This window comes from Cucumis melo, chromosome 7 (genome assembly GCF_025177605.1).
Source record: "Cucumis melo cultivar AY chromosome 7, USDA_Cmelo_AY_1.0, whole genome shotgun sequence".
NCBI classification, from domain to species: Eukaryota; Viridiplantae; Streptophyta; class Magnoliopsida; order Cucurbitales; family Cucurbitaceae; genus Cucumis; species Cucumis melo.
Window position 1 is genome coordinate 6,636,979 of NC_066863.1, and position 27,693 is coordinate 6,664,671.

Below are 27,693 nucleotides of genomic sequence, written 5' to 3' on the forward strand. Positions count from 1 at the left end.
TAATATATAATTATTTATTTATCGATTTAAACCATAAAATAATAGTTGCATCAATTTGGCTTTTGTTTAAATGGTTATTCTATATATATATGGATATTAGTTAAGTTAAGTTCATGTTGGTGGTATTCTATATAATATTACTCTAAATATATTCAATATTTAAAAGTGTTTACACATAAATTAATATGAAGTTTTTGTTACACGATTTTAAATTTGGTTGGTTTGAAGTACGACTTTATTAGACGAAATAGGCCATTTTTTTAGGAGGTTTGAGATAATGCCATGGACTACAATAGTAAACTTCATTATATATTGATACGTCGAATCAACCTCATTTAACATCAATGAGCGAATAGATGATTTAAGTTAAAAGGTGTCGATCACGTTTTGATTTATTATTTTCACGACTTAAAAAATTTATTATAGTCATCTTCTTTCCATTTTTCTCTCTCGTCGTTTCTCATACATATTTTGGTCTATTTGACTTTGTATGTGTATAAATTAAAGGTGTTGGTTTTTTAATATAAATTAAAATCATTTGATTATTCTTTGTTCTTTTAGAAGATTTTGTTGATATACGATTGTATTGTTTAGATTTGAATATTTTTTAAAAGATTTTTGGTACTTAAATTTGACTATTTTTTCACGATTTTGGTACATCATCTTCAATAACTAAATAATTGTTTGAAAAAAATAAAAAATAACATAAAAATTGTAACAATAATAAAAGAAAAATTACATAAAAGAAGAAAGAGGATGGAAAGTAAAAAAAAATTTATCGGTAGAAAGAGGATGAAAAGAAAGGAACATATATATATATATTTTTTTAAAGATTTTGAGTTGGGTACATGTGCCATAAATATTGGTTTTTATTTTTTATTTTTTTAATATTTATAAAAGTTTTCCGATATTATAACTCGAAAATAACTTTCAAATATTTGGATTTTTAGCCTTAAACACGAGGCTATTCAACCCAGCTCGAAAATAAGCTGCGGCTGGGAACAAAAAATGGCGACTGATTTACGCGGCAATGGTGGTAGCAATTGCAAGTACAAGTGCGACACCGCTGCCAATACTCTGCAATGGATAAAGGCCATCGCTGATTTTATTAAACCTTATTCCTTCTTGATCAATGCTCCCGTCGTCAATTTCTTCAAGGTTTGTTGATTTAATTCTTCATTCGCACGAGCTTTGGAATCTGCTTCGAGTGTGGCTTGTAATTTGATTTTGATTTCTGGTTTTCACTCGTGGATGTTCTTTTACGATTTCTTTTCTGCTACTGCTTGTATTTCATTCTTTTTTCCAGGATAGACTATGGGAAGCCGTTGATGAGGAATGGATGGAGTGCTTGCGCAAGGAACCAGTGGAAAATCTGCTCCTAATTCCGTCTGGAGTTGTCCAGGTGCGTCTCTAATTGAAGGACAATGTTATACCTGGACTTCAATTTGAATAGTTCGAGTTTTTTGGATATTTGAAACTTTGTTTAGACGCCACATTTGAGCTCGCAGGTAAGTTTTTTATCCACAAGAAAAGTATGCAGGAATTTTTAACACAATTGATTATTTCGCCTTCTCATTGATTCATCGCAAGTCTTTTTGGGATACTTTTACATGACGTGGTGATCTGTATGCATCGATTTTTGAAATAATTACCTGATTATCTGGATCGAAGTATAATATCTATCATAATATTGATTTCTACTTGTAGAGTATTTTAGAAATATTTGTGGAACTGAGATTGATAATTAGTAGTAGTAGCATTAATTTGTTTAATAAATTATTTAGTCTCTGTGCTAGTATATGGTTTGGATGGTTAGTTCTACGGAAGAATGCTGAAAATGTACAATGACAGATTGTATGAAAATTAATAAAAGGAGAAGAAGAAAGAATAATAATGGGTGTATGTGGAAAACCCTAGTTCGTGGGGAAAAAAACAATGTATAAGTCTTTTGTATACTTCTCTTATTCACATAAGAATACAAGGGATGAAATATTTATAGGCCATAATAAGTCTTGACAAAAAAGGAAATAAACAAGGGTATAAAAGATATTGCGAATATCTCTGGTACAATCATTTCTAACACTCCCCCTCAAGTTGGGGCATAGATGTCAATCAAACCCCACTTACTAATATATGAGTCGAAATTTTGCCTGAGTAATCCTTTAGTAAGAACATCAATAACTTGTTGATTTGACGGAATGTACGGAATACAGATACTGCCACTCAAGTTTCTCCTTAATGAAGTGTATGTTAAGCCCCACACGTTTGGTTCGATCATGTTGAATGGGGTTATTAGTTATGCTTATAGCGACTTTCTTATCACAAAGTAGCTTCATAGGTAACTCAGTCCTGGTGAAGGTTGAACATGACCTTCTGTAATCAAATCTCTTCACAAATTCTCAAACTCATATAGCTCGTTATTCAACTTCCACATTACTCCTAGCTGCAACCCCCTACTTCTTACTCTTCCCAGTTACAAGGTTGCCCCACATAAAGGTACAATATCCGCAAGTAGACTTTCTGTGAGTCACTGATCTTGCCCAATCTGAGTCGGCATAGGCATCAATGCACTTTTTGCTGGTCTTCCTGAACATCAAACCTTTTCTTGGAGTAGTTTTCAAATATCTCAGATACAGTTCATAGCTTCCATGTGTTCTTTGTACGGAGCTTGCATAAAATGACTCACTATACTAACTGCATAGGGGATATATGGTCTAGTGTGGGATGGATAAATCAACTTTTCCACTAACCGCTAATACTTTTCTTTATCAGTAAGAACTTTGTCAACAAAATTTCCCAGCTTTATAGTGAATTTCACAGGGGTATCAGTTGGATGATCTTTAGTCCTACCCATTTCCTGCAACAAGCCAAATGCATATTTCGTTTGTGAAACTGAAATTACTTCCCTTGATCGTACAACCTCCATCCCAAGGAAGTACTTTAGATTCCTTAGGTTTTTAATCTCAAACTCGTCACCCATCTTCCTTTTTAGCCTGGTAATCTTAGCAGTATCATCCATTGATAAGAAAATATCATCAATTTAAACAATCAACACAACAATTTTCCTAGATTCAGATCTCTTCGTAAACAATGTATGATCAGAGTGTCCTTAGTGAACCTTGGGACAAAACAAATGTGGTGAATCTCTTGAACCCAGGCTCGAGAGATTGTTTCAATCCATAGACATTTTCAAGTTTACACACTCGATGGTTAAATTGGACCTTAAAGCCTGAAGGGAAACTGATGTGCACTTCTTCTTCTAAATCACCATTTAGGAAGACATTTTTTACAACAAGTTGATGAAGAGGCCACTTCTTGTTGATTGCAATTGACAGAAGAACCCTGACTGTGTTTAACTTTACCACAGGTGAAAACTTCTCTAAGTAGCCTATTCCATAAGTCCAAGTGAACGCTTTTGTAACTAGTCTGGCCTTGTATAGGTCTAATATCCCATCTGATTTATACTTCAGAGTGAATGCCCATTTGCACACCACCGCCATGTGCCCTTTGGAAAGATTACACAAATCTCATGTCTTGTTTTTCTCAAGAGCACCTATTTCTTCCATGAAAACTGCTTTCCACTTAGGACTTTCCATAGCCTTATATATGTTCTTTGGTATTGTTGCAGCATCCAAACTTTTAGTGCAAGCCTTGAACGTTGGTGATAGACTGCTGTAAGATATGTAGTTACACATAGAGTGCTTCATGCACGACCTCGTGCCCTTTCTCAAGGCAATAGGCATGTCGAGAGAGGGATCGTAACTCCCTGGTTTATCTAAGTCATCCGAACTAGTCTCACCCAGTTGTGTTTAAACTCTATTTTCATCATATCTGGCAACCTTCCCTTTTTTTGGAACTGTCAGATTGTCCTCGTCTTCCTCAACCACATTAACAATATTATCCTTAACACACAAGTTATTGTTATTAGAATTAGTAGTACCTTAAGCACAGGTCGATTTATAGTCATGGACCGGAGCTGGCACAACAATAGGAGGCACCACTTCCTTTCTAAGATTCCTCTTATAGTATGTTATCTAGGGAACTTGGTTGGTAGGAAGAACTCTGTTGTGGGGAATGGGTTCCAAAGGCACAGAAGGAGCTAAAGGAATGAAGGAGAAAGAGTTAGTCTCTTCACTCACGTTCTCCCCTCAAAGATGACCAACGGGAAAAAAGGATTTGTTTTCCAGGAAGGTAACATTCACGAACACAAGTTACTTTCAAGAAGATGGGTGAAAACACTTCTAGCCTCTCTGGTGTAGGGGATACCCTACAAAAAGACACATGGGTGAGGCTGAGGGGCAAACTTGGTTTGGTAAGGATCGTAGACAAAAGTAGTGGATCCAAACACCCAGAGAGGAATATTAGGTATAAGTTGGGTGGCAGGGTAGAACTTCTTGAGACCTCTAGAGGAGTTTGGAGATGGAGAATACGAGATGAGCCATGACATTCGATTAATGAGACGAGCTGCAAAGAGAATAACATCGCTCATAAGTAAGACGGTAAAGAGGTGGACAACATAAGGGACCAAGCAACCTCAAGGAAGTGACAGTTTTTTCGTTGAACCCTCGTTTTGCTAAGGTGTATAAGCACGTAAACTTTGGTGGACAATCCCTTTAGAGTATAGAAATTGATGAAGGGAATGATTTAAGTATTCCTGACTGTTATCACAACATAAAATAGTGATTTTCGCGTTGAGCTGGGACTTAATGGTGGTGTGAAAACATTGGAAAATTGATGAAACTTCAGATTTATCAGTGAGGAGAAAGACCCAAGTGAGACGGGTATGATCATCAATGAAGGTAACAAACCAACGTTTCCCCAAGGTAGTAGTGATTTGAGAGGGCCCCCAAGCATCGTTATGATAGATAAGGGTAAAGGGTTGGGTAGGTTTGTAGGTTTGTAGGGTTGAGAGGGAAATGAGACTCTTAGAATTTAGGGGTTTGTTGTTTGTTGAAAGTGCTAAGGGTATTTATGTAAATTATTATACCCTAGTTTTCTTTCTTTTCTTGTTAAGGCTCATGTTGCCTATTTATTCTTCCCCATTATACTTTTCTATTTAATAAGAAAACAATAAAACTGTCTCTATTGTGGTTTTTCTCCTTGTACTAGGGTTCCCACGTATCTTGGTGTGTTCTCTCTTTTTTGTCTCTTTTAATATGGTATTAGAGTAAGGTGACGACGAAACCCTAGAAACCAATCTTGACGAAACCTGAACAGAGGAGCAAACGATGGAGGGCCCAAGTCCCCACTATCGGCGTTAGTGCCGCTGTGGACGTTGGAATTGTTGTTGCCATGGCGTGATGGTCTAGTTGCACGCGCTGCCTAGTGGCTTTTTCCTTTAGTCGCAACCACATATCACTCTACCAACCCTTACCCAGCTGTCGCAACAAACCCCAATCCAATCGCTGCCGCCATCACCCTTGTTGCTGAAAACCCTAACTTAGCTGCCACAACCCCTAGTTTAGCCATTACAATTTACACCATCCGAGCCAAGCCGTTATTCACCACTACTCGATCGGAAACTATATACCTTACTAGAAACCCTTTCAAATTGTCTCTTATAAAAAAAACCCTTTCCAATTGTCATCTCGGTGGTGGGGTAACCTCCATGCTTAGTCGAAATTTGAAGCTGGTGAATCCTCAGCTCAGTTTAAATCAAATGTATAAGATTTCTCATAGGGTACCACCCAACAACAAGCATGACCTAAATGTGTTCCATTGAGTATGTGATAAAGCATAGGAACTCTGGTGGAAAATCTCTTTGGACGATAGAAACTCATTAAGGATATGGTTTTGAAACTCACGACCATTGTCACTCTATAAAATTGCTATTTTTGCATTGAACTGCATTTCTACTGTGTGATAGAAGTCCGAAAATATGGAAGTGACCTCAGATTTCTTGACAATGAGAAAGACCTAGGTAAGACAAGTATGATCATCAATAGTCACAAACTACCGTTTTTCAGAAAAGGTGGTAACCTTGGATGACCCAAACATCATTATAAATAAGGGCGAAAGGTTGGATTGATTTAAAAAGTTGTGAGGGAAAGGAGAACCGATGTTGTTTAGTCCGAATACACACATCACAAGATAAGGTAGAAAGATCAACTTTAGAGAAGAGATGGGAAAATAAATGTTTCATATATTGAAAATTTGGGTGGCCAAAATGGAAATGCCACAACATACAGTCTTTTTCAGAAGTAGTAGTTAGGCTTCTGTTAACCCTGCAAATAAGTCAACCAAAACACACACACAAACCACACAAATATTCCTGCAGCACATAAAAGAAATATCAATGGAGAGAGAGCTATATATTCAATAGCAAATCACCAGCTACACAAAAGAGTTTCTAGATAAAGGGAATCAGCCAAATAAGAGGGCTGCACTCTCCACAATGAACAAAGTTCACTCAAAATGCATAATGAATAAGATGACCAGTCCCAACACAAAACACCAAATATATATTCCCATTTTCCTGCTGCCATGTGTTGTAAGGACCACTGGCCATCCTAACAACCATGTTATCTAGGTGGAGTTCCCCTTTTTACCCTTCCTTTTGTAAACTTGAGTGGTTGGAGGCCAAGCAATACCCCCATGAAGAAGAGCCACCTTGTCCTCAAGGTGGAAGTTTGGGAATTGATGCCTAAGCATTGCGTAGGACTCCCATGTTGCTTCATGGCTTGGTTGGTCCTTCCATTGGACTAAATATTCCCAATCACGTTTAGCCTTGTTCCAACAAAGTTGGGTCACGTTTTTCGGTTTCAGCACTAACTCCATTTGATCATTGAGTATTGCTATGTCTGGCTGGACTTGATGTTTGTCACCCACCGCCTTCTTAAGTTGCGATATATGGAAAAGCAGGTGTATTTTGGCAGTTTCTGGCAAGTCCAGCAGGTAGGTGACCTCTCCCACTCTACCCAACACCGTATATGGTCCAAAAATATCTAGAAGATAACTTTTCACAACGCTTCTTCGCTACTGACTGCTGTCTATAAGGCTGTAATTTCAAATATACCCAGTCCTCAATGTCAAACACCACGTCTCGATGGTGCACATCGGCAAATTTCTTCATTTGCTCTTGGGCATGCTGTAAATGCCTCTTCAAGGCTGCTAACATTTCATCTCGAGATTACAATTGGTACTCCACCGAATCATTCAGAGTTGTCCTGGTCTGGCCATAAGAAATTATAGGAGGAGGGGGCTGTCCATAAACTACAGCATAAGGGGTATTTTTGATCGACGATTGGTAGTTGGTATTGTACCAATACTCGGCCTGAGCAACATTATCGCTCCATATCTTTTGCTTCTCTTGACAAAAATATCTTAAATATAGTTCCAAGCATTTGTTAACAACCTCCGTTTGTCCGTCCGTTTGGGGATGGTATACCGTGCTTCTCTTTAGTTGGGTACCTTGCAATCGGAATAACTCCGTCCAAATATGGCTTAAGAACACTCGGTCACGATTCGATGCTATCAAACGTGGATATCCATGGAGGCGCACTACCTTCTTAATGAACACCATAGCAACTGTTTTGGCCGAGAACGGGTGGCCCAAGGTGATGAAATGAGCATTCTTGCTTACGCGATCCACTACCACCAATACAGTGTCAAACCCTGTACAAAATCCATGGATATATCCTCCCAAATACGGTTGGGGATGGGAAGAGGTTGTAGCAGTCCAGCTGGGGATAACGCTTGGGTCTTATTCTATTGGCACACAAGACATTGATCTACATACAGCTTGATGTCATTCTTCATCCTTTCCCAAAACAATTCAGCTGCTATCCGTTTATAGGTGCGTAACTGTCCCGAATGTCCCCCAATGACCAAGTCATTGAAAGTGTGTAAGATAGTAGGAATCAAGCTCGACGTCTTCGAAAGAACCAATCTGCCCCTATAAAACTGCTTGCCTTGTCGAACCATATAATGAGGAATGCAATCTGGGTTTGCCACAATTCTATCCAACATTGCTTTTAATTTCTTGTCCTCTTGCACTTCCCTTTCTACCACCTTGATATCCAGCAAGGATGGAACAGTAATCACATTCAACTCAGCCTTAAACGAAATGCGTGACAAAGCATTTGCGACCTTGTTCTCCGATCCATCTCGATAGCATATCTCTCCCACTAACTTTATTAACCACTTTTGTACACCAGGTATTATCTCTCTTTGTTCTAGGATATGCCTCGAGGCTTTTTGATTAGTATATACCACAGAACAATGACCCAATAGGTAATGTCGCCATTTTTCCACTGCCAAAACTATGGCCATTAACTCTCTCATAAACAGATTTTTCACGTGCTGTTTCCGAGAGTTTTTGACTGAAATAAGCAATTGGCCTCTTGTTCTGCGATAACACCGCACCCAAATCGAACCCCGACGCATCTGTTTCTACTTTAAAAGGCAGCTTGAAGTCGTGTAATGCTAACACCGGTAGTGTAACCATGGCTCTCTTGAGTTGTTCAAACACCTTTGTTGCCTCCTACGACCAACGAAAATTATTCTTCTTGGTCAACCTCGTAAGGGGTGTAGCAATTGTGCCATAGTTTGCTACAAATCGACGATAATACCTAGTCAGCCCTAAAAACTCCCTAAGCTCCCTTACATTCTTTGGTACTGGCTACTCTAACATGGCCTTAATCTTCTCCTGGTCAGCTTTGACTCCCTTGGCCGACACCCAATGGCCTAAGCATTCAATTCGATCCTTCGCAAAATGGCATTTCTTCCGGTTAGCAAAGAGACAATGCTGTCTTAATAGTTGGAATACCACTGTGAGATGCTCTAAATGAGTTTCCATGTCTTCGCTGTACACAAGAATATCGTCAAAAAATACCAGCAAGAATTTACGTAAATAAGGTCGAAAAATCTGATTCATAAATGCTTGGAACGTAGAGGGTGTGTTGGTGAGGCCAAATGGCATGACTAGGAACTCGTAATGTCCCTTGTGAGTTTGAAAAGTTATCTTCCTCACGTCCTCATCTTGCACCCTGATTTGGTGGTACCTGGATTTCAGATCTATCTTAGAAAAAACACTTGTTCCATTCAGTTCATCCAATAACTCATCGATCATAGGAATAAGAAACTTATCGGGTACCGTTGCCCTGTTTAAAGCTCTGTAATCAACACAAAAACGCCAACCCCCATCCTTCTTCTTGACTAGGATTACAGGACTAGAGAAGGGGCTGAAACTCGGCTGTATAATCCCAGAATCCAGCATCTCGTTCACTAGTTTTTCAATTTCATTCTTCTGGGCATGTGGGTAGCGGTAGGGTCGCATGTTGATGGGATCCGTTCCCTCCTTCAAATTAATTCTGTGATCAATTTATCTCATAGGTGGAAGCCCCGCGGGCATATTAAACACATCTTCAAATTCCAGTTGGAGTCGCTCGAATTCGGTTCAAAATTCTTCCACGGATTCCTTAGCCACTATTTGTCGTCACTTTTTGATATGCCCGTGGCTCTGAAATCGATCATAAACTCTTGATCTTCCGACTGCCAAGTCTTTACTAACATTCTCAAGGACACTTCCATTCTAGTTAGGGAGGGGTCTCCCCTTAAGATAACCACAAACGTCATAGATAGTTCTTTCCAGTCAACTGTCATAGCCCCTTGTTTACATAACCATTGCATTCCCAGCCCCATATCCAGGTTGCCCAACTCACGGTAAGAAGTCCTCAATTGTGGTCATAACTGGCAGCCCTACTGTGAAGCCTTTACACATTCCCCTTCCTTGAACCGCCTTTCTCGATCCTATAATGACTCCGTAGTTGGTGGTCTCCGTTATGGGTAGCTTCAACTCATCCACCAGCTTTAAAGAGATGAAGTTGTGGTTGTCCCACAGTCGATCAAAATTACAATTTCCAGATCCTCCACAGTACCTTTAACCTTGAACGTTCTTGGTGCCGTGAGTCCCACCACTGAGTTTAGTGACAGTTCCACTACCGGACTCACTTCTACCATTGCTTCTTCACTCGATAAATCTTCCATCTCCACGTCTTCCCAGTCGTCAGCCACTACGTACAGTCGGAGTTCCTTATTATTGTAGTGATACCCCTTGCTAAATGGCTCGTCACAATGGTAACACAATCCCTTATCTCGTTGTGCTTGCAACTTCGAATTGGTCGACCTCCGGAAGGTATTTTCTTGCCGGCCACTTCTTCCCGAAGTTTTCGTTTGCGAATGAATGGAGGAATTCGATTGAGCGTGGATTTTTTCAGCTAGGGTTACAACTTTCGTAATCTAGGTCTCCGTATTTTTCATTAAAGGTCTTTGGGCCTGTTTTGCGTCTTTTGTATATGGGCCCTGGCTGGTTCGAGCCATTTCAATCTTTTTTTCTGCTAAACGGGCAGCATCCATCATATCTTCCAGGCCCACGACCCGTATTGCGAAAACCTCAGTTTTGATCACCGTGTCCAACCCATTTGAAAATGTCCCTACTAAAACGTCTTCCACCATCTCCGGTAAGGGTGCCGAGAGTTCCTCAAACTTTTGCAAATAATCATTCACCGTTCCTTCTTGCTTTATAGCCAAAAAGCAAATAATCTGACACATCTCGTCCCCTTCTCTCTACAACGAAATCGATGATACATTCTCTCCTTCAATTCTTTCCATGAACGAAATCGCTTTCCATTTTCTGCCCAGTGGAACCAGCTGAGACCCTTCCCTTTTAGGCTGACTACAACGATCTTCAATTTTTCTTCCTCGTTTAGAAGGTGCAACTGAAAATAATGCTCTGTCTGGTAGAACCTGCCGTCCGTATCTTCTGCACTGAAGACCGACATCTTTAACTTTTTAAATTTAATCTGGTCTTGCCCCGTCCCTATTTCCACGCTCAAAGACGTCTCCCCTTCTTCTCTGTTTGCTTCCTCTTCGATCACATCCTTTGTGCTCATCTTCCGTTTTCCCGTGCTAGTATCGGTTAGCTCTGACCTGGTCAGATATTTCTGATGATCTTCATACAACTCTAATAACATCACATGCATTTTCTCCACATTCTTCTCCAGAATCGGCAATCGTTGAACCTCTTGTTTAATCACTTCGATTTCAGTTTCAGAAGCGGCTAAACGTTCCTTTATCAGTTTTTACGTCATTTTCTTCCGCCTCCCCAGAGTGTCGACTATCTTTGATACCATTGTTAGGCTTCTGTTAAACCTGCAAATAACTCAACCAAAACACACACAAATATTCCAGCAGTACACAAGAGAAATGTCAATGGAGAGGAGAGCTGTATATTCAATATCAAATCACTAGCTACACAAAAGAGTTTGTAAATAAAGGGAATCAGCCAAATAAGAGGGTTGCACTCTCTACAATGAACGAAGTTCACTCAAAATGCATAATGAATAAGATGATCAACCCTAACACAAAACACCCAGATATATATTCCCATTTTCCTGTTGCCACGTGTTGTAAGGACCATTGGCCATCCTAACAACCATGTTCTCTAGGTGGAATTCCCCTTTTTACCCTTCCTTCTGTAAACTTGAGTGATTGGAGGCCTAGCATAAGTATGAAGATAAAAAACTAGTCCTAAAGTGCTACTAGAGGAAGCATCATCATCAAGGAGGTAGAGTCCTTTACTTTGCTGAGTAGTGCTAATCATCCTCCTTGAGCTCGAGTCCTGAAAAGAAATAGAATCAAGTAAGAAAGTTGCTTTGTAGTTTAGCTTATGGGTAATCTTGCTTATAAATCGCAAACTATAAGAAATTTTGGACACACGCAACACATTACGTAAGGATAGCCGTTCAAAGGAAAAATTTGCCTTTTCTTAGCAATGGGGGACAAGGAGCCATCAACAATTATGATTTTTTTCATTACTGGCACACGAAATATAAAAAACATAAAGTGTAGAGGTAGGAAGCATTCTGATGCTTTGAGTATAATTTTTGAACAATATCCCAAATGTCCCGAGATGTAGCAGCGTACAACAATGGGTTTCCAATTTGAGGTTCCACACTGTTTATTAACGTACCGAAGAAGAGAGTCCTTCCCCTTCCAAATTCGTTCTTGAAGATCTCTCGACCTAGTTTCTGTACCTCCCCTGCCAAATACCCAAATTTATGTCATCCCTCAAGAGCTATCTCTATGGATTGGGACTAAGTGAAGTATTTCTGACCATTTAGTTTCTCCCTTGCAATTAAACTTCGAGTTTTCCACGGCAATTGAACCAAAGAAACAATTAGTTATTTGATGTAGGGAAGGATGCATGTTATCAGATTCTCTGAATACATTGGTAGGGCTGACAGAATAGCAGAATTCATGGAGATGGAAGCAGTTAGAGCTAGCTCGAGAGTAGTATTTGTTGCTGAAAATTCCTTTTTGGAGATTTGCTTGTTGAACCATTGTTAGGGAAATACCACTTTGACCATCCAAACGAGATTTACATTTATAGTGGATAGAAGACTCACTACTTTCTACCTTGAGATAAGTGTCGGTAGTCAAATTGAAGAAGTTCGTTGGTCTAGTAGGGATGGAAGTGTGGCTAGCGGTGGCTGCGGCTGAATGGACGACGACAGTTGTACGGATTGTACGAACGACGACGATTTTACGGACTGTATGAACATTGGTGGTAGAAGGCACCGTAGATACTGGTTGATAGCGGCTCCATTGGGATAAGCGGCGACGACATCGGTGAGTTTGGCGGCAACAATGATGGTGAGGTTATCGCTGGTGGGGTGAGCATGATAAACTGAAAGACCAAGCCCACCAACCAAATTGAAGTCAGTCGCTCAGAGAATGAGAGGGGTTAGTCGGTGTTCGCAGCAACAGTGGTGGTGAGGTTATCGCTGATAGGGGTGAGCATGATAAACCAAAAAACCAAGCTGACCAGCCAGACCGAAGTTGGTCGGTCGAAGAATGAGAGGGGTTGGTTGGTGTCAGTTTGGAAAAGTTCAAAACCGAGAAATTTCAAAAAATATTTCCTAGTGATAAACCCATCGATATTTACTCATCGATAGTCGAGGTTGGTTTAAACATTTACTAAATCGACCATAGTCAGTTCGGTGGTGGTTCTGTCGAAAAACCGACTTCGACCGATCAAGGATCATCCTTAATCGCCGGTGGTCAAGAGTTCCGTGATAGGGTTTCCCATTTGTTGACTTTCGTCAATGACAACTAGGGTTTTGTTATTCATGGCTCTGATACCATATAAAAATTAATAAAAGGAGAAGAAAAAAGAATACCACCAGTGTTTGCGGAAAACCCTAGTTCAGGGAGAACAAGCCACAATATGAGTCTTTTGAATATTTCTCTTATTCGCATGAGAATACAAATGATGAAATCTCTATAGGCCATGATAAACCTTGACCAAAAAAAGGAAATAAACAAGGGTATAGAAGATTACACAAATACCCTTAGTACAATTATTTCTGAACAGATTTCTTTGTATAAATTCAGTTTCAATTCTAGGAAAATCAAAATGTAATGGATTGAATTTTATTATTATTTTTTTTTTGGAACAGATGCTACAAAGATTTCTGTCTAACCTCCTGTGTTTGCCTGGTGAGCATATAAACTCGGTCATCAACGTCTCAACACGTATTATTGATTTATTGAAATTTAAATATGGATGATGATCATTTTCATTCACTAACTCCATATTTGACGGTTTTTAGTAAATTTAAAGTTTAAAAGTTGAATGAATTTTGTCATACTGTAAGTAAATTTCTTATTAAATATTGGTACATTCTTTATGTGCATATATGATGTCTTTGACTAATTAGATTAAACAGAATTATTAAAGTTATGAAAGGGAAAGAGTCTAAAAATGAAATATGTGACGAAATATGGCTAGCGTGAAAATGTTGATGATAGTTATCTGTGTTACTGACTTCGTGTGTTTTTAATATGCATCACAGACTCTACTCTGGATTATTTATTTAGAAATATCAGAGTCGATGAATGTTATTAGCATTGGCCACAAGGGAGTATTTTGTCAAGAGATATTTATTTAAGGAATTTTTGAAACTAATTGTTAGAGCCTTTCATTGTGTTTTTTGTTACGCGTGCACTAGAGTAAGGTAGTGAAAATAGATTTAATTTTCTGTTTTGATAAAATCATTCAGGAAAACTGGCCAGAATCACTAAAGAAATTTATCCGTACTTCAAAATCTCTTGCCTTTCAACGCGAACAAGCAGACTTGCAGATGGTAGTGCTTTTATGCTAAATAAATGTAATTTATGTTTGGTTGGCGGTTTTTGCTTGAATAGATAGATTTTCTACCTATAACAAAATTAAGAAGCATAAACATGAAAATGGCATACTCTGCATTATCCACTAGGGCTTATATGTTACAGAATTTAATTATTGAGAGAACGACATCTTTTATGATAGAACTAAGAAATTCCCTAATTTGCACTAAAAAGTATAGATCGTTTTTAGGAACAAGAGAAGAAGAGCAAATCATTGCGTCTCCAGAAGAGAATTTGAATCTCATAAAAGTTTCCTACTTCTAATTGACTCATCTTTGAGATCCCCGGGGGACTGTTTGTAACTAACAGTAACTAGGAGGATGGCAAGGGAAAGAGTGGGGGTATCTAGCAAACTTTTTTTTTTCCTCTTTTTTTTTTTGTAATTTTATATAAGAGGGAGGTATTCTTTTTCGGTATAGTACTGGAGCTGGGAGAGAGTACTCTTGAATCCTTTCCAGATGTGTTTATCCATGTCTTAGTGCCACATATGTGTATATTATTGCAGGTTCTGCCTGGCTGGTGCATGGCTTCGCTTAACACTGTTCTTTCTCAAGGCATGAATCAGAAGAAAAAACATGAAGTATGTTATTGGGTGATACATTTCCAAATGGAATAATTTATGCCTTTATCAATTTATTAACGGAGAGAATTCCTTGAATGCATACTATTATATTAGCAAGCCATTTAAAGTTAAAATCCAAATATTCTCTTTGTAACATGCAACCTTCTTTCTTTTCTAAGCTTGACTATGATTTCTAAATCGAGGTTTGAATTCTTATGATATTGTTTCCCAACATAGGAGGAAATTTTTCTAGCATTTATTATCAATTTGGTGCAGTTAGGACTTTACGAGGCTATGGCGATCATTAGTCAATTAAATGCTTATTTACTGAATTATGATAATTTAAATTGAATAGAATGCATCTTTAACTTTGCATCTGGATATGATTTATGCTTCGTACATTTTGTATGACATAATCTGTGTGTTTCATTGCTTGCAAGCATGGTGATTCAATCTACCAAATTGTGTCATGATATTTATGAACGAAACATTTTCTATATGATTCATTAGGAAAATTTTAATGCATGAACAGGTTGAAGTCCTTTCCGCCATTATTAGTTTAATTGCAAGTGACCTGGAAAGTAGTGCAATTGTTGATGTTGGTGCTGGTCAGGTAACTATTACTTTCATTACTATGTTCAAGATGGGTAAGTTTGATGCTGCATCCGAGCTTCCTTATATTAGCCTGTACTAAAAAAAAATCATTCCACGGGGATAGGCTTGAGTATCTTCCATGATTTTGGATCCATTAGGTTCTAATTTGTAAGCTACTGAAGAGTGACGAGAGAAACCTCAACCATATTTCATTTATCAATCTCATATCTCTAGAGGCCTAGACATTCACAGGAGTTTTGAAATTAGTAGAATGTAAAATTAGAACAAAGAGCAAATATCTGATATGTTCTTATAACTTTTGTCCATTGAACTGTTGATCACACTCTAGGCGCAAGGCAATGCTTCATCTACCAGATTTAGGTTCTTATCTCCTCAGAACTCAAGGATATAATTGTACAACCTATAGAATAGGTCCCATTCAAGTAACGACGTCTAATATGTTCTTATAATTTACGTACTTATGCGAATTTCTAATAATATTCATGTTGGAACACTCCTCAATTTAAACTGCATATGTTAATCACACCTAGTTTGTTATGTACAAACATTATCTATTCTTGCCCGTTTAATGTGTTTGCAAAGGGATTCTCAATTGTTTTCACTGTTTGTGAAGGCAACATTATTTTCTCTAGGCTTCTAATTTAAGCATTTTGTGATGAATCTTTCTTTCCTACATTGGGATTGAAATCCTACTCATATTTTTTCAATGATATCCTCCACCCTAATTAACATTCTTACTCTGTCGATCTGTTCTCTTTTCCATTAATGTTTCGCTATCTTCTTAAAGGAGTTAATTGTGCATATAATTTTTCATACAAGTTTTATTTAATTGTATGCTTTGTATGACGTTTGGCTGTTGCATCATGGAAAATAAGTAGTTGATTTCATACTTATGATCTTTTCTTGTTAGGGTTACTTAGCACAAGTGCTCTCCTTCCATTACAAGCATTCAGTTCTTGCAATTGATGCCTGTTCCCATCATGGAAATGTGACAAGTGCACGTTCAGCACGGATTAAGAAGTATTACTTAGCTCAAATTCGTAAAGCTGGGTAAGGGTCTGGAAAACAGGTTCAGCCAAGAAAATATTCATATGTTTTATTTCTCCTATTTTTATAATCTTCTTCTTCTTATCTTGCGTAAATGATCTTAGTTTTTTACTAGACGAAGATATCTTTTATGTTCCTACTTATTGTTTTTTAACTTAATATCTCAAGATTATCTCTGTATTTCTAATTTCCCTCCAAGTTTTTACAGGTTGGAAGCCGAAAATTTGAGACTGCCAAAGGCAATGACATTCCATGTGTTGTCCGTTGATGCATTAAAATCCCTTGCTAACATGTCATTAGAAGACGATCATGTTGAGAAGCCAAGTACGACTGGTGATGATCAAAAGAAAATCAACCAACAGGAGTCAAAGTGTTTGACTTTGTGCAATTCAGACCAAGAGCCTTCATTGGTTCTTGCTGGTCTTCATGCATGTGGTGATCTTTCGGTGATAATGCTTAGGTTAGAATAGCATGATATTGATGTACTCTTTTTATTTAAATGTGACAAATATACTCTTCTTGAAAATTCGAAGTAGGTATGAGTGAATTTTTCCATGATTTTTGGAGCCATTTGATTCTATTTATTTAAAAGTAATTATTTAGGTTTTTATAATTCGGAAACTAAATTTTCATTCATGGAATGAAAAGGGATCCAAAAGGAAAAACATGAATGTTTTATTGGAAAATTATTGTAAATGACAAAACCGAAAATATGTACAAAGTATAGCAAAATTTTAGAATCTATCAATGATAGACACTAATAGACATTAATCAGTGTCTATTAGTGCCTATCATTGATAGATACTAAAACTTTTTTATATTTGTAAAGATTTTGGTTCATTTTGCTGTATTTGAAAACAATCCTATTTTATTTCAAAATTTTGGATGAACTAAAAAGTTTATGTGGGGGTGGTAAGGAACTTTCATTTCCCATATTATATGAAAAGAAGTAACATGTTTTGAATCGGTTGCTTCACCTATATGTATTTTTACAGCATTTGAAGTTGAAAATAGGATGTGTATAATCAGGTATATGGGTTTTAAATTATTACATTTTTCCCAAAAGTAATATTTTTTGGAAGAAAAAATTGCAAATGCTATGGGCAATATTGGTGTTCTTATCTCTCTCCTCCCATTACAGGATTTAACAAATGTTCTATATTTCACTATATAAACCAGGACTTTTGTAGAGTGCAAGGAAGTAAAAGCAGTAATTAATATTGGTTGCTGTTACAACCTTCTCACGGAGTATGGATCTAACAATAAAGGTATCCAAAATGGATTTCCTATGAGCTTCGGTGTCAAATCTTCTAGCTTGTCTCTGGGGAAAAGTGGCAGAGACCTTGCATGTCAGGTCAACTTTTGACATTCTCCACAGTCATACTAAAAAACTATTTCATTTTGTTTGTTTGTCTTATCAAACTAAGTTGGGTTATCGTCTTATCGATTTAGTTTCCTTGATTCACCCTGCATGATAAGATTAAGAAAAGATTAAATGGACTTAGTGGACCTTCACTTGGAAAGGAAAGGAGAGAAATAAAAGTAACTTAATGCTCAAAGTACTTTTTGAATTAAATTATATGCAAGGTGTAAATAGCTGTGTCCAGTTGATTAAAAAACTCTTATTGTATTGCTCAAGTTGTTTACGGTTGATTAAAAGGCTTTTTTTCTATTGCTCAAGTTATGAACGTGAGGAGAAGGGCCGCTTTTTATGGCTTGTTGGGGTGTGTGATCTTATGGGCTTTGTGGGGTGAGTAGAATGGTAAGATTTTTAGAAGGGTGAATAGGGATCCTAGTATGGTTTTGGTCTCATGTTCACTTTCATGTTTCTTTGTGAGCCTTGGTTCGAAAAACATTTTGTAACTATTCCATAGTCTTGTAGAGGGACGTTCATATTTTTGTAGGTTTGGTTTGTTGTATACCCTTGTATTATTTCATTTTGTTCCAATGAAAGTTGCTTACAATGAATTTTAAGTGATAGAAACAAGATTTGGTTTTGATGCCAATTGTTGCATGGGGAGAGAGAGCCAAGGCTTGTCATTGTTTAGCTTATACACTATTACAATAAATGCCTTGAACAGATAAAATCTAACCGCAAGTCAAGAAATAAGTGCATTTAGAAATTTAATGGATCTATAATTTTCAATTTTTGATTAAAATTTATAACTTGTTTCTCTCTTTAGAGCGCAGAAAGATGGAGGAATTTGGAAAAAGAAGGTGGCCTCCACAATTTTGAGTTGCATGCTTTCCGTGCTGCTTTCCAAATGGTAAAAGCTGCAATCAATTGTAACTCATCATGTATATCTTAGTTCAATTATAATTTGCATTTACCTATAAGCATATTTTGAAAAAGATCTACTAAATTGATTTAAAATTTGATCCTGTCTCCTATCATTATTGTTTGTTTCTCTCTAGATTCAACTTGATCTAATAACCATTTTTGGAGTTCTTTAAGGCAAGTTACTTCATTAGTAACTGTTGTTTTTGTTGTAAAAACTTCAGTGAGCTTATGCAACTGGAAGTTTATCGATGTGTTCTGGTTAGCATGTAGGGTGTCACGAGCATGCTTGTCCAAGGCGTTGTTTGCCTATGGCCGCATGCCCGAATACCCCAAAATCACTTTGTCTTTATGTTTTGTATGTAGTTTAGTCTATTGCTTTCCTTTTTGTGTCGCCGAGCTAAGGCGTGACGTTTTGGCATTTTCATATGCAAGCTTGCCAAGGCTAAAAATGTTCAAAATGCTATAGGGGAGGCATAGTAGTTGAATCCCGACCAAGCCTTGTCGCACTCTTTGCAAGCTTAGCTTTTCTTTACAATTGATAGTCTTCAATGCTTTCATTTATGATGTTTTCAATGATTTCCTTTCTCTCTCACGTTCTATAAAAGAATTTTCTCAAGAATGTGAAGGAAGGCTACATCATATTGCTGATTTGTTGACGGAGTAGAACAAGTGCCACACAATCATGTTTTAAAGGCTACGATTATGACAAGTGGTATCAGAGCCGAATTGGCTAATCAACAATTAAGACAGAAACATGTTGACGACGAATCAGTCGGGCAAGGCTCAAAAAGACCGAGTAGTATAGTTGGAAGAGCAGATGCTCTACATAGTGGAAGTTCCCAACTCCATTTGCTTCTTGAAGTCCCATCTTGAAGAAATTTCTGAAAAAGCTGATACTATCGATGTCGATGTGGTGGCTGGCCGTGTTGAAGGATTACTTATACAAGAGTTGTTGGCAAGAGTCGAAACTCTAGAAGGAAAAGTTGGAAGAACTGGTAGCCATGAACGTGGGGACAGTTTGACGGGATTTGTTGCCCATATTGAGGAACGTGTCATTGAGCTTCTCTTAGAAGTCACTTTTAGAGATGATAAACGACATATCGAAGGAATTTCGAGCTACCCTTGATGTCGTTAGGAATGAATCGCAGATGTGAACACAGGACTAAATCTCACAATGCAAGCAATGACAAACCAAACTCCGATCAGAGGGGCAATTGTTGTTAGTAAAGTAAAGATTTCAGAACCCAAACCCTTCTGTGGGGAAAGGGATGCAAAGGCCTCAGAGAACTTCATATTTGATCTCGAGCAGTACTTCAAGGCCACAAACACAAACACCGAGGAAGCCAAAGTGACATTCGGGAGTAAGTTTGTGGGACTGATGTTAGACATATGCAATATGTCAAAGAAAGTTTTTTGTATTATCGAAGGGTTGAAACCGTGGGCAAAGATCAAATTATATGAACAAATGGTCTAAGACCTCACATTAGCGTATGCAGCAGTCCGACAATTGTTTGATCTTATCAGTGACTCTCAAGATGTGAGAACGTGTCGAAGTCTTTGAAGTGTGGAAGCAGAAGATCGATGAGTTCCAGCTTCGCCAGTTGACAGGGTTGTCAACTATTTAGGTGGGGGAGAATATCACGAGCATGCTTGTCCAAAGCACTGTTTGCCTATGGCCGCATGCCCGAATACCCCTAAATTACTTTGTTTTTATGTCTTGTACGTAGTTTAGTCTATTGCTTTCCTTTTTGTGTTGCCGAGCTAGGGTGTAACGTTTAGGCATTTTCATATGCAAGCCTGCCAAGGCTAAAAATGTTCAAAATGTACTATAGGGGAGGCATAGTAGTTGAATCCCCAACCAAGTCTTGTCGCACTCTTTGCAAGCTTAGCTTTTCTTTGCAATTAACAGTCTTCAATGCTTTCATTTATGATATTTTCAATGATTTTCTCTCTCACGTTTTATAAAACAATTTTCTCAAGAATGTGAAGGGAGGCTACATCATTTCGTGAGTTTGTTTACGACTTTCGGATTTTATACGGCTGACTTGTTGACGAAGCAGAACAAGTGCCGTAAAATCGTGTTTGTAAGGCTACGATTGTGACATAGGGTGCTTTAACACAAAAGATTCAACTAAAGTTGCAATAGAGATTTCACTATTAAATTTGGCTAACCATAAGTTACTGAAAATATATTTGAAATAGTACTTTATCTGCACATATGTTTGCAAAAATTTTATTTATTTTTCCTCAAGTGTTTCTTTCTTACTTTTTTCTTCCATTAAGGTACTCTATAAATATTATCCAGACGTGGTTGCAACTTGCCCATCCATTGGGCGTCAAGGAAAGGCATTGCGCCGTCAAAAGAAAAGGGAGGGTTCAGTATCCTCGCAGTGTCGTGAAGATAAGCTTGAGGCATCACAATCAGGTATGAGATGGTAAATACTACAGTGTCTCTAACTTTCTGTTAATTGATGGGATTCTATGACATCTTGGTATTCTGTGCTGGAATACTAATGCAATGTTAACCGTTTCCTTGACTAGTAAAATATCAAAATAACATTTTTCATCTACTTTGCTACCCTGAAAGTATGTTGCAGATCTTATTGGGGGGTTTCAAGTCAATGCCAACGCTTTTTCTCATACCATTTCAGACCATGGGAGTACGCCATGTGAACAGTCCAAATCTGTTGACAAATACCCTCTTTTTGAAAAGTTTTGTCACTCTGGATTAATTCGCCTTGGACTCCAATCTTCACAGGACACGGATTGTTATGGAATCTGGACGGACACTGAGCCTTTTACTGTATGTATACTTACTTAATCCTTATATCTTTTAAACAGATAGGACTGAGTTGTATACAAATTACTAGTTACAATAATATATAAGCTTTAGTCTGAAACAATTTAGTTGCTCCAAAATTTATGATTGTTCTTAATTTGAATCTCTTACTTCTTAGATGTTAATTTATTAGTTGATTTTCTTCAGAATTATCAACGATGGTCTTTGTGTATGTGTGACATCTAATGGTCTTTGTGTATGTGTGACATCTAATTTGATCAACTGAACGGTAGATGTTCAAGAATAGGACAGTTGTATTAGAATTTGAAGGTTAAATCATTCGATTAGAAAGTTAGAACCCAAGGGACCATTTCTTGGCATTTCTGTTATGGAGGATTTTGTTTATCTGATTGAAGTGCATGAGGTTAGTTGGAAAATGTTGCACTCTGGTCTCAAATGTTACAGATTAGATGATGTGACGGTAATTGCTTTGTTAAGATTGATTCTGGGTTTTCATTCTAATGGATCCTTGTATCATACAATGGCTTTGTTTATCTCATGCACTTTGCTATTAGGAATATGTTTAGCCTATCAATAATATGGTAGTAATTAGATAAAGAGTTTTTATCGCTAGAGAGTTTTTATGGTCTTCCGATATAAATAGGGAAGTGGAAATTGAGGAAGTTGGGCACTTTGTTAGATGGATTAGGATTAAATGTTCTCTAGAGAGGGAGGGTCCAAGCTCTTCATATTACTTGGTTTGTCTTGTAAGTTATTTTTCTTTTATATTGGAATATATTTTAGTTCTATTGTGCGTCTCATCAAATACTTGGTACGCATATGCATAGTTACACGATACAATCATATATGCATATACGGTTAAGTTAAGCGAAAGTTCTTTGTGAGCCCTTCCATTTAGTAGTGAATGAATGGATGTATTGGCCTATTGGGTATTCAAAATTGATATGATAGAAAGAAAGTGTAAATAGAAAGGTATCTTGCCTAAAACAAGATATCCTATATCAACTTCTGAAAAATCCTTACTTCATATTGCAATGAACCATGTATTGGAGCCTGGAAATGAGATAAAATGACCAGCCTTTCGACTGTGTATTAATTCTTTTGAAGAAAATGCTAGAGTTCTAGAAAAAACCTCAAGTCTCTGACAACCAATAGGAAGGATATGCCTTTTATGTAAATTTCGTATCCAAATTATCATAATGGCTCTTAAATATTTCCAAATGTAACTAATAAATCTTGTGCAGGAACTTATTGGGCCTTATTGGTCTCTTCGAGCTGCTCTGGGCCCAGTATTGGAAACATGTATTCTGCTTGACAGATTACTGTTTCTCCAAGAGCAAGGTGGATCCCTTGAAGCCATATTGCTACCTGTTTTTGACCCGGATTTATCTCCAAGGAATGTGGCTATAATCGCTAGGAAAGTTGGTACAACATAAGATTTATTGGAGGAAAGGTAAATACTAATGAATTTGGCTTTTTCCCAAATTTTGTTGCGGAATAATTTTCAATATGAGGAAATTTTGCTCCCGTAGAATTTTTATAGTTGTGTTGATGAAAGTGATAAGCAAATGTTTAACCTTAAACATTAGTTGAATGCTAGTATTGTTTTAGGAATTTGAGGGTAGAAAATTTTCTGTTCTTTAATTTGAACACTAAGAAGCACGGACATGAGATACAAAAACAACATGAAAAATTTAAGTGTACATCCAACAAATTTGATACCTCAAAATAGATAAGACTCATAAATTTGGTTGGGTTCAATTCTAGAGTTGATAAATATAATTAGATAAGTAATGAGTTGGACAATGGGCATCAGGTAAGGGTAGGGTTAAGGATTTTTCTTATTGAAGAAATTCAATCTAGTTTTTTAAGGTTGATGTGCCCCCTACGTGACTGAATGCGACCAAAATTGAAGGAACTTAAAATAAAATTGGATACCGTTTTGAGTTTAAAGTGTGTTTGAACGCATCTTTGTCCGACATTTGCTTGACACGGACACTTTTGTTACAACAAAAGTATCCGCACTTTCTATGCTATACATGTTTACCCAGAACTAGATACCATTTTATCTCTTCCTTACTTTTTCTACTCCCAACAGAAAATGATTAGAAAGTTTTCGACTTGGATTTATGAGTTTAAGAGAAATGGATAAAAAAAAAAAGAGATAATTTTGAAATGGGTTTGCTTTCTATATCCCGTGTCTCTTTTTTATATGAATGTTTTAGGAGGTTAGTATACATGGTCCTTTTTGTCTCTTCTGCTTTTGGTATTTTAAATAGTTTTTAGTTAATTTTTGAAATATTTGAAACTTGATTTACAATATAGTTCATTAGATTCCTTAACTTGTTTGATTTTGTTAACCAAATTGGCATCTTTTATTCACATATCTAAACTGTGGGGGATTATATGCTTATTTGGGTTTACTCTTAAGCAGGCTTGGTTTTTAACTTGGTCTTAGTGCTTGTATGTCTATATCTTCATATCTCCATAATTTTGTTTTCATTAGTCAAAGGCTTTTACAAAGTTGTTAGTTGGATATGGGTTGAAGAGTACCAGTAAGTTTAACCAGTTACATCTGTCCAAAAGTTGAGTCTTACAGATTTGGGAACTATAGTTTGGTCCAGTTAGTGTAACTTATCCATTTCTTTTTCTTTGGAATAAAAAATTGGCTGCTTGGTCATATTTTGCACGATCTTTAACAGTCAATGCTTCATATCTCCTCAGCTGACTGATAAAGTATTGGTTTGTTTAATGATAATGATACTAATTGAAATTTACCAGTCGCACAAAAAATAAATAAACAAATCAAGTATGGAGTGGGTGAGACGATATAATATTAAATTTATTAGCTTTTGAATCAACCAGTGATTTAAGATGATATCAAAGAAAGTAGTCTTTAGTGTTCTATATTCAAGCTCGTGTACTGTTATTTCCTCCTCGATTAATATCGATTTTCACTTGTTTGTTGGCAGAGGTGTTAGATGATATAAACTTAAATTTAACTTTATCCATCAGTTTAAGTTTTTGGGTTTATGATGATTTAAGAGGAATTAATACTAACTTATATGATAATCTGTTGTACTGGGTAGCAGGATATAATGGTTCTGGATTAATGTAAAGCTGGAGTGCTGAGGATGAAATATTTGATTCTTCGAATTCCGCAGAACTCATGGATTCCCTTTGCCCACAGTTTGTATTTCATTTCAGATTATTCCCTTTAACCTTTTCAATTTTGTCGTTTTTTGTCTTTTGTAACGTTATTTACAGCTTACAGGCATAATTTATATTGCCCAATTGTATTATTAGAAAGGCATATGCCTTTTATTTATTTATTATTTCTTTTTGGGGGGGCCTTAGGTGTCAAGGTTAGGATTTCATTGTTATTCATTTCCATTTTTTTTTGGTTTTGTTGCGTTGAGAATGAGAGATTGGATAAGAAGAATATCAATCAGAAATAAGTATTTTTGTATTTTATTAAAAAAAAGTCGATAATATCCCACAGTGCCAAAACCATAATTTCATTCAAAAGCCTCGTAGAGTTCTGAAAACAGGAAGGAACATCCAAAATTTAATGGTGACTTTCGCAGGACCGAGCAACCTCTAAAATAGTATTAACCTAACCATCCTGAGATGAGTTGGCCTTGAGAATAACAAAGGATTCCGGAGGGAATAAGTTCAAACTTCAAACTATGGTGACTGTCTATACCTGAGATTTTAGGTTTTACGAGCTTCTCTATAAACCAAATATAATTAGGTCTGGTAATTGTTTCAAAAGATCAGTCGAGGTCTTGTCCATGACCTTGTCCATTAACTCACTGAATATCATAAAAAAAGAGTAATAAATATTGACCTAAAGATTTTTTGTGGTCAGTGTGCCAAACAGGAACGAACGGTGATGAAGAGCAGAGAAAATCAAACGTCTGCATGAAGTTGACACCACGATGAAAATAAACAAATGGAACTGCAATTCAGGTACGGCTTCTTTAGTTAAACAAATGGCAGCTCCTCATTGTGGGGGAAGGAATACATATCTTTTTATTTTGAATACTAATTTGTCTTGTCATCGTACAAAAACTAGATGATTCTTCTTGTTGTTTCTATTAAAGATATGGGTAGTGGACATTTCAGAAACTGCTGCTCTTTGTCCTTTTTGATGGATCAATGAAAAGGTTGCTATCAATAAAAAGGTACGTCTTTCTCTGAGTAAAACAGGAAGATGGTACACTTCGAAATGGTTAGTGAACTTCTTACAAATGAACTTGTCAAAAAGGGTTGGGTTAGTTTATTATTTGGGAGGAATCTTTTTTTAGCTTTTGGGAAAGTTTTGAGTATATCTATAAGGAATAATGTATTCAAAGGTTTGAATACATTTGGATAATGGGATGGGATGGATGGTGATGTCTCTACCTCTGTCTCTGTCATAATCAAAATTATTAAACATTGGATTGGGAAGGGCTGCAATGTCGATTGAGTTTTAGATAGGGTTGGATTTTTTTTTTTTGAAAAAAAATAATGATTCAAAGGATGGTTTTAGTCATGGTAGCCACCTTCCTAGAATTCAATTATCCACTAGTTATTGTGACAAACAAGAGTCAAAATTGTGCCCAAGTTAATCAGTCGCCTACATGGCACGAGAGATTAACTTATAGTCTTCGAAAGTGGTTATCATTATATTTGAGTTTGTTCAAACACATGGACAATGCAACAGATTTGAACTTATAACCTTGGAAAGTAGTTATGTTAGGTTGAGTATATATATGAGTTTGTTTGTTCGGTTTTTTTTATAACATTTGACGGTTAAGAGTAGAACACATTTTTATTGTCTATAGTTGATCAATTAAGTTATTTTTTTCAAATTCTTTTCAAATTTGAAGCTAAAATTCTCAATCTTTTCTTCTAAAAGAAATTAATAAAAAAAATTATCAATTTTGTTGTATGAAAAACATGTTTTTTTTCACAGCTTTTAAATTATGAAGTATTTTCCACTCTTTTTCTTAGGTATATACGAAAAATTGTGACTAAGGTTTTTCTTTTAACATCACCGGTACTACTAGGAAATTGGTGGCGGAAAAACAATTTTTTCTTCCATAGGATTAAAATAAAATAAGATACAAAAAACTTTTTTTGATGAAGGAATTCAAGAGCTTGAATGCTTTCATTTTTAGAAAGAAGACTACAAAATCATGATAATGCTAAATTCTTTTGAAATGTCTTCATTCAATTTGCATAATTTGGTTTGTTGAACAGACAACTAGCTTAATAAAGAACTCTAGATTTTAGCAAATTTCTTGTATTTGAAGGGATTTGAAATTTATGGTATTCCCACTTTGGGATAAATTTCCATATCTTCCTATCAATTGAATTTTCTACCCATCTTTTAATAGTCATCTCTTCATTTCTTCCTCAAATATACCCTCATAGGATATAAAAACAACCTGAATAATGCGACGATCCATTCGAACCATATTATAAGAGTTGAGTTGAGTTGAGTTAGTTTAAAATGTGGGTTGAGTTGGGTATGAAAATTTGGTCTTTTTAGGGTTGGGTTGGGTCTCGGGTTGAACCAAAATTTTCAATCCAACATAACCCAAATTAATGGTACATACATTTTATTATTAATTGAAGAAAATTGGATAAAAAAAGGTTGGTTGATATTTAAGGATGACAGTCCGACAACCCAACCCAATCGGTATTTTAAGGGTTTGGGTTAAGAATACTATTCGGGTTGCCAACGAACCAACCCGAAAATATGGGTTCACAACCCAACTTGTTTACATCCCTATTTATAATTGAAGCTGTATATTGATCAGTTATCTTAAGCTTTTCAATTTTTATTCAATAAATTTACACTCTCAGTTATGCCCACACCTTAATCATTTTTTTCATCCATTTGTAGTTGAATGTCCCTTTTAATCCTTGATTGGTTAGAATCATTTGCAAACTTAGCCTTTAAAAATTTATCGAATCCATTAGTTTTTGATTCAATCTTCACATTCTACAAATGTCTTCAGATGTGTTCTAGTTTTGAATCCATAAAATTTTAACTCATTTGATCTGCATCTAAAAATGAATAGATATGAATTCAAATCTTATATTAGGGTGGAAATCGTTTTGAATTTTAAATTTTAAATCTAATAAGATTTAGAGGAATTTGGTTAGGTAGTAGATGGATACTAAGTTTATTCTCTCTAATTGAAT

At 36.6% G+C, this 27,693-nt stretch overlaps 1 protein-coding gene across 22 annotated transcripts; it reads left to right on the forward strand.

Annotated features, from left to right (window-relative positions):
- The first annotated feature begins 931 nt into the window (after positions 1 to 931).
- Positions 932 to 27,354, forward strand: LOC103487650 (uncharacterized). 22 transcript variants are annotated; one of them, XR_001762408.2, is made up of 15 exons: positions 947 to 1,158; positions 1,307 to 1,402; positions 14,064 to 14,147; positions 14,696 to 14,770; positions 15,285 to 15,365; positions 16,278 to 16,417; positions 16,614 to 16,874; positions 17,594 to 17,768; positions 18,605 to 18,681; positions 20,979 to 21,120; positions 21,283 to 21,498; positions 22,740 to 22,948; positions 24,588 to 24,684; positions 25,367 to 25,467; positions 25,602 to 27,354. XR_001762408.2 is itself a non-coding variant. In XM_008446061.3 (14 exons), exons 4-13 carry the CDS (start codon positions 14,145 to 14,147, stop codon positions 22,929 to 22,931), a joined length of 1,362 nt encoding a protein of 453 aa, XP_008444283.2. In that variant the 5' UTR covers positions 1,105 to 1,158; positions 1,307 to 1,402; positions 13,461 to 13,500; positions 14,064 to 14,144; the 3' UTR covers positions 22,932 to 22,948; positions 24,588 to 24,823. The 22 variants fall into 22 exon arrangements, 14 of the variants coding, with proteins under 14 accessions (XP_050944108.1, XP_008444278.2, XP_050944106.1 ...); XR_007822710.1 differs by having other exon boundaries at positions 25,624 to 27,354; XR_007822711.1 differs by having other exon boundaries at positions 16,623 to 16,874; positions 18,598 to 18,681; positions 21,293 to 21,498; positions 25,624 to 27,354.
- Positions 27,355 to 27,693: the final 339 nt, after the last annotated feature.

What these genes read in the sequence shown, in the direction of transcription:
- LOC103487650 (XM_017044378.2), top strand. Translation starts at nt 1,009, where the DNA reads ATGGCGACTGATTTACGCGGCAATGGTGGTAGCAATTGCAAGTACAAG. An exon ending in TTCCGTCTGGAGTTGTCCAG is followed by an intron (nt 1,403 to 14,063) that starts GTGCGTCTCTAA and finishes AAAATCATTCAG; the next exon opens with GAAAACTGGCCAGAATCACT. An exon ending in TCCGTGCTGCTTTCCAAATG is followed by an intron (nt 18,682 to 20,978) that starts GTAAAAGCTGCA and finishes TCTTCCATTAAG; the next exon opens with GTACTCTATAAATATTATCC.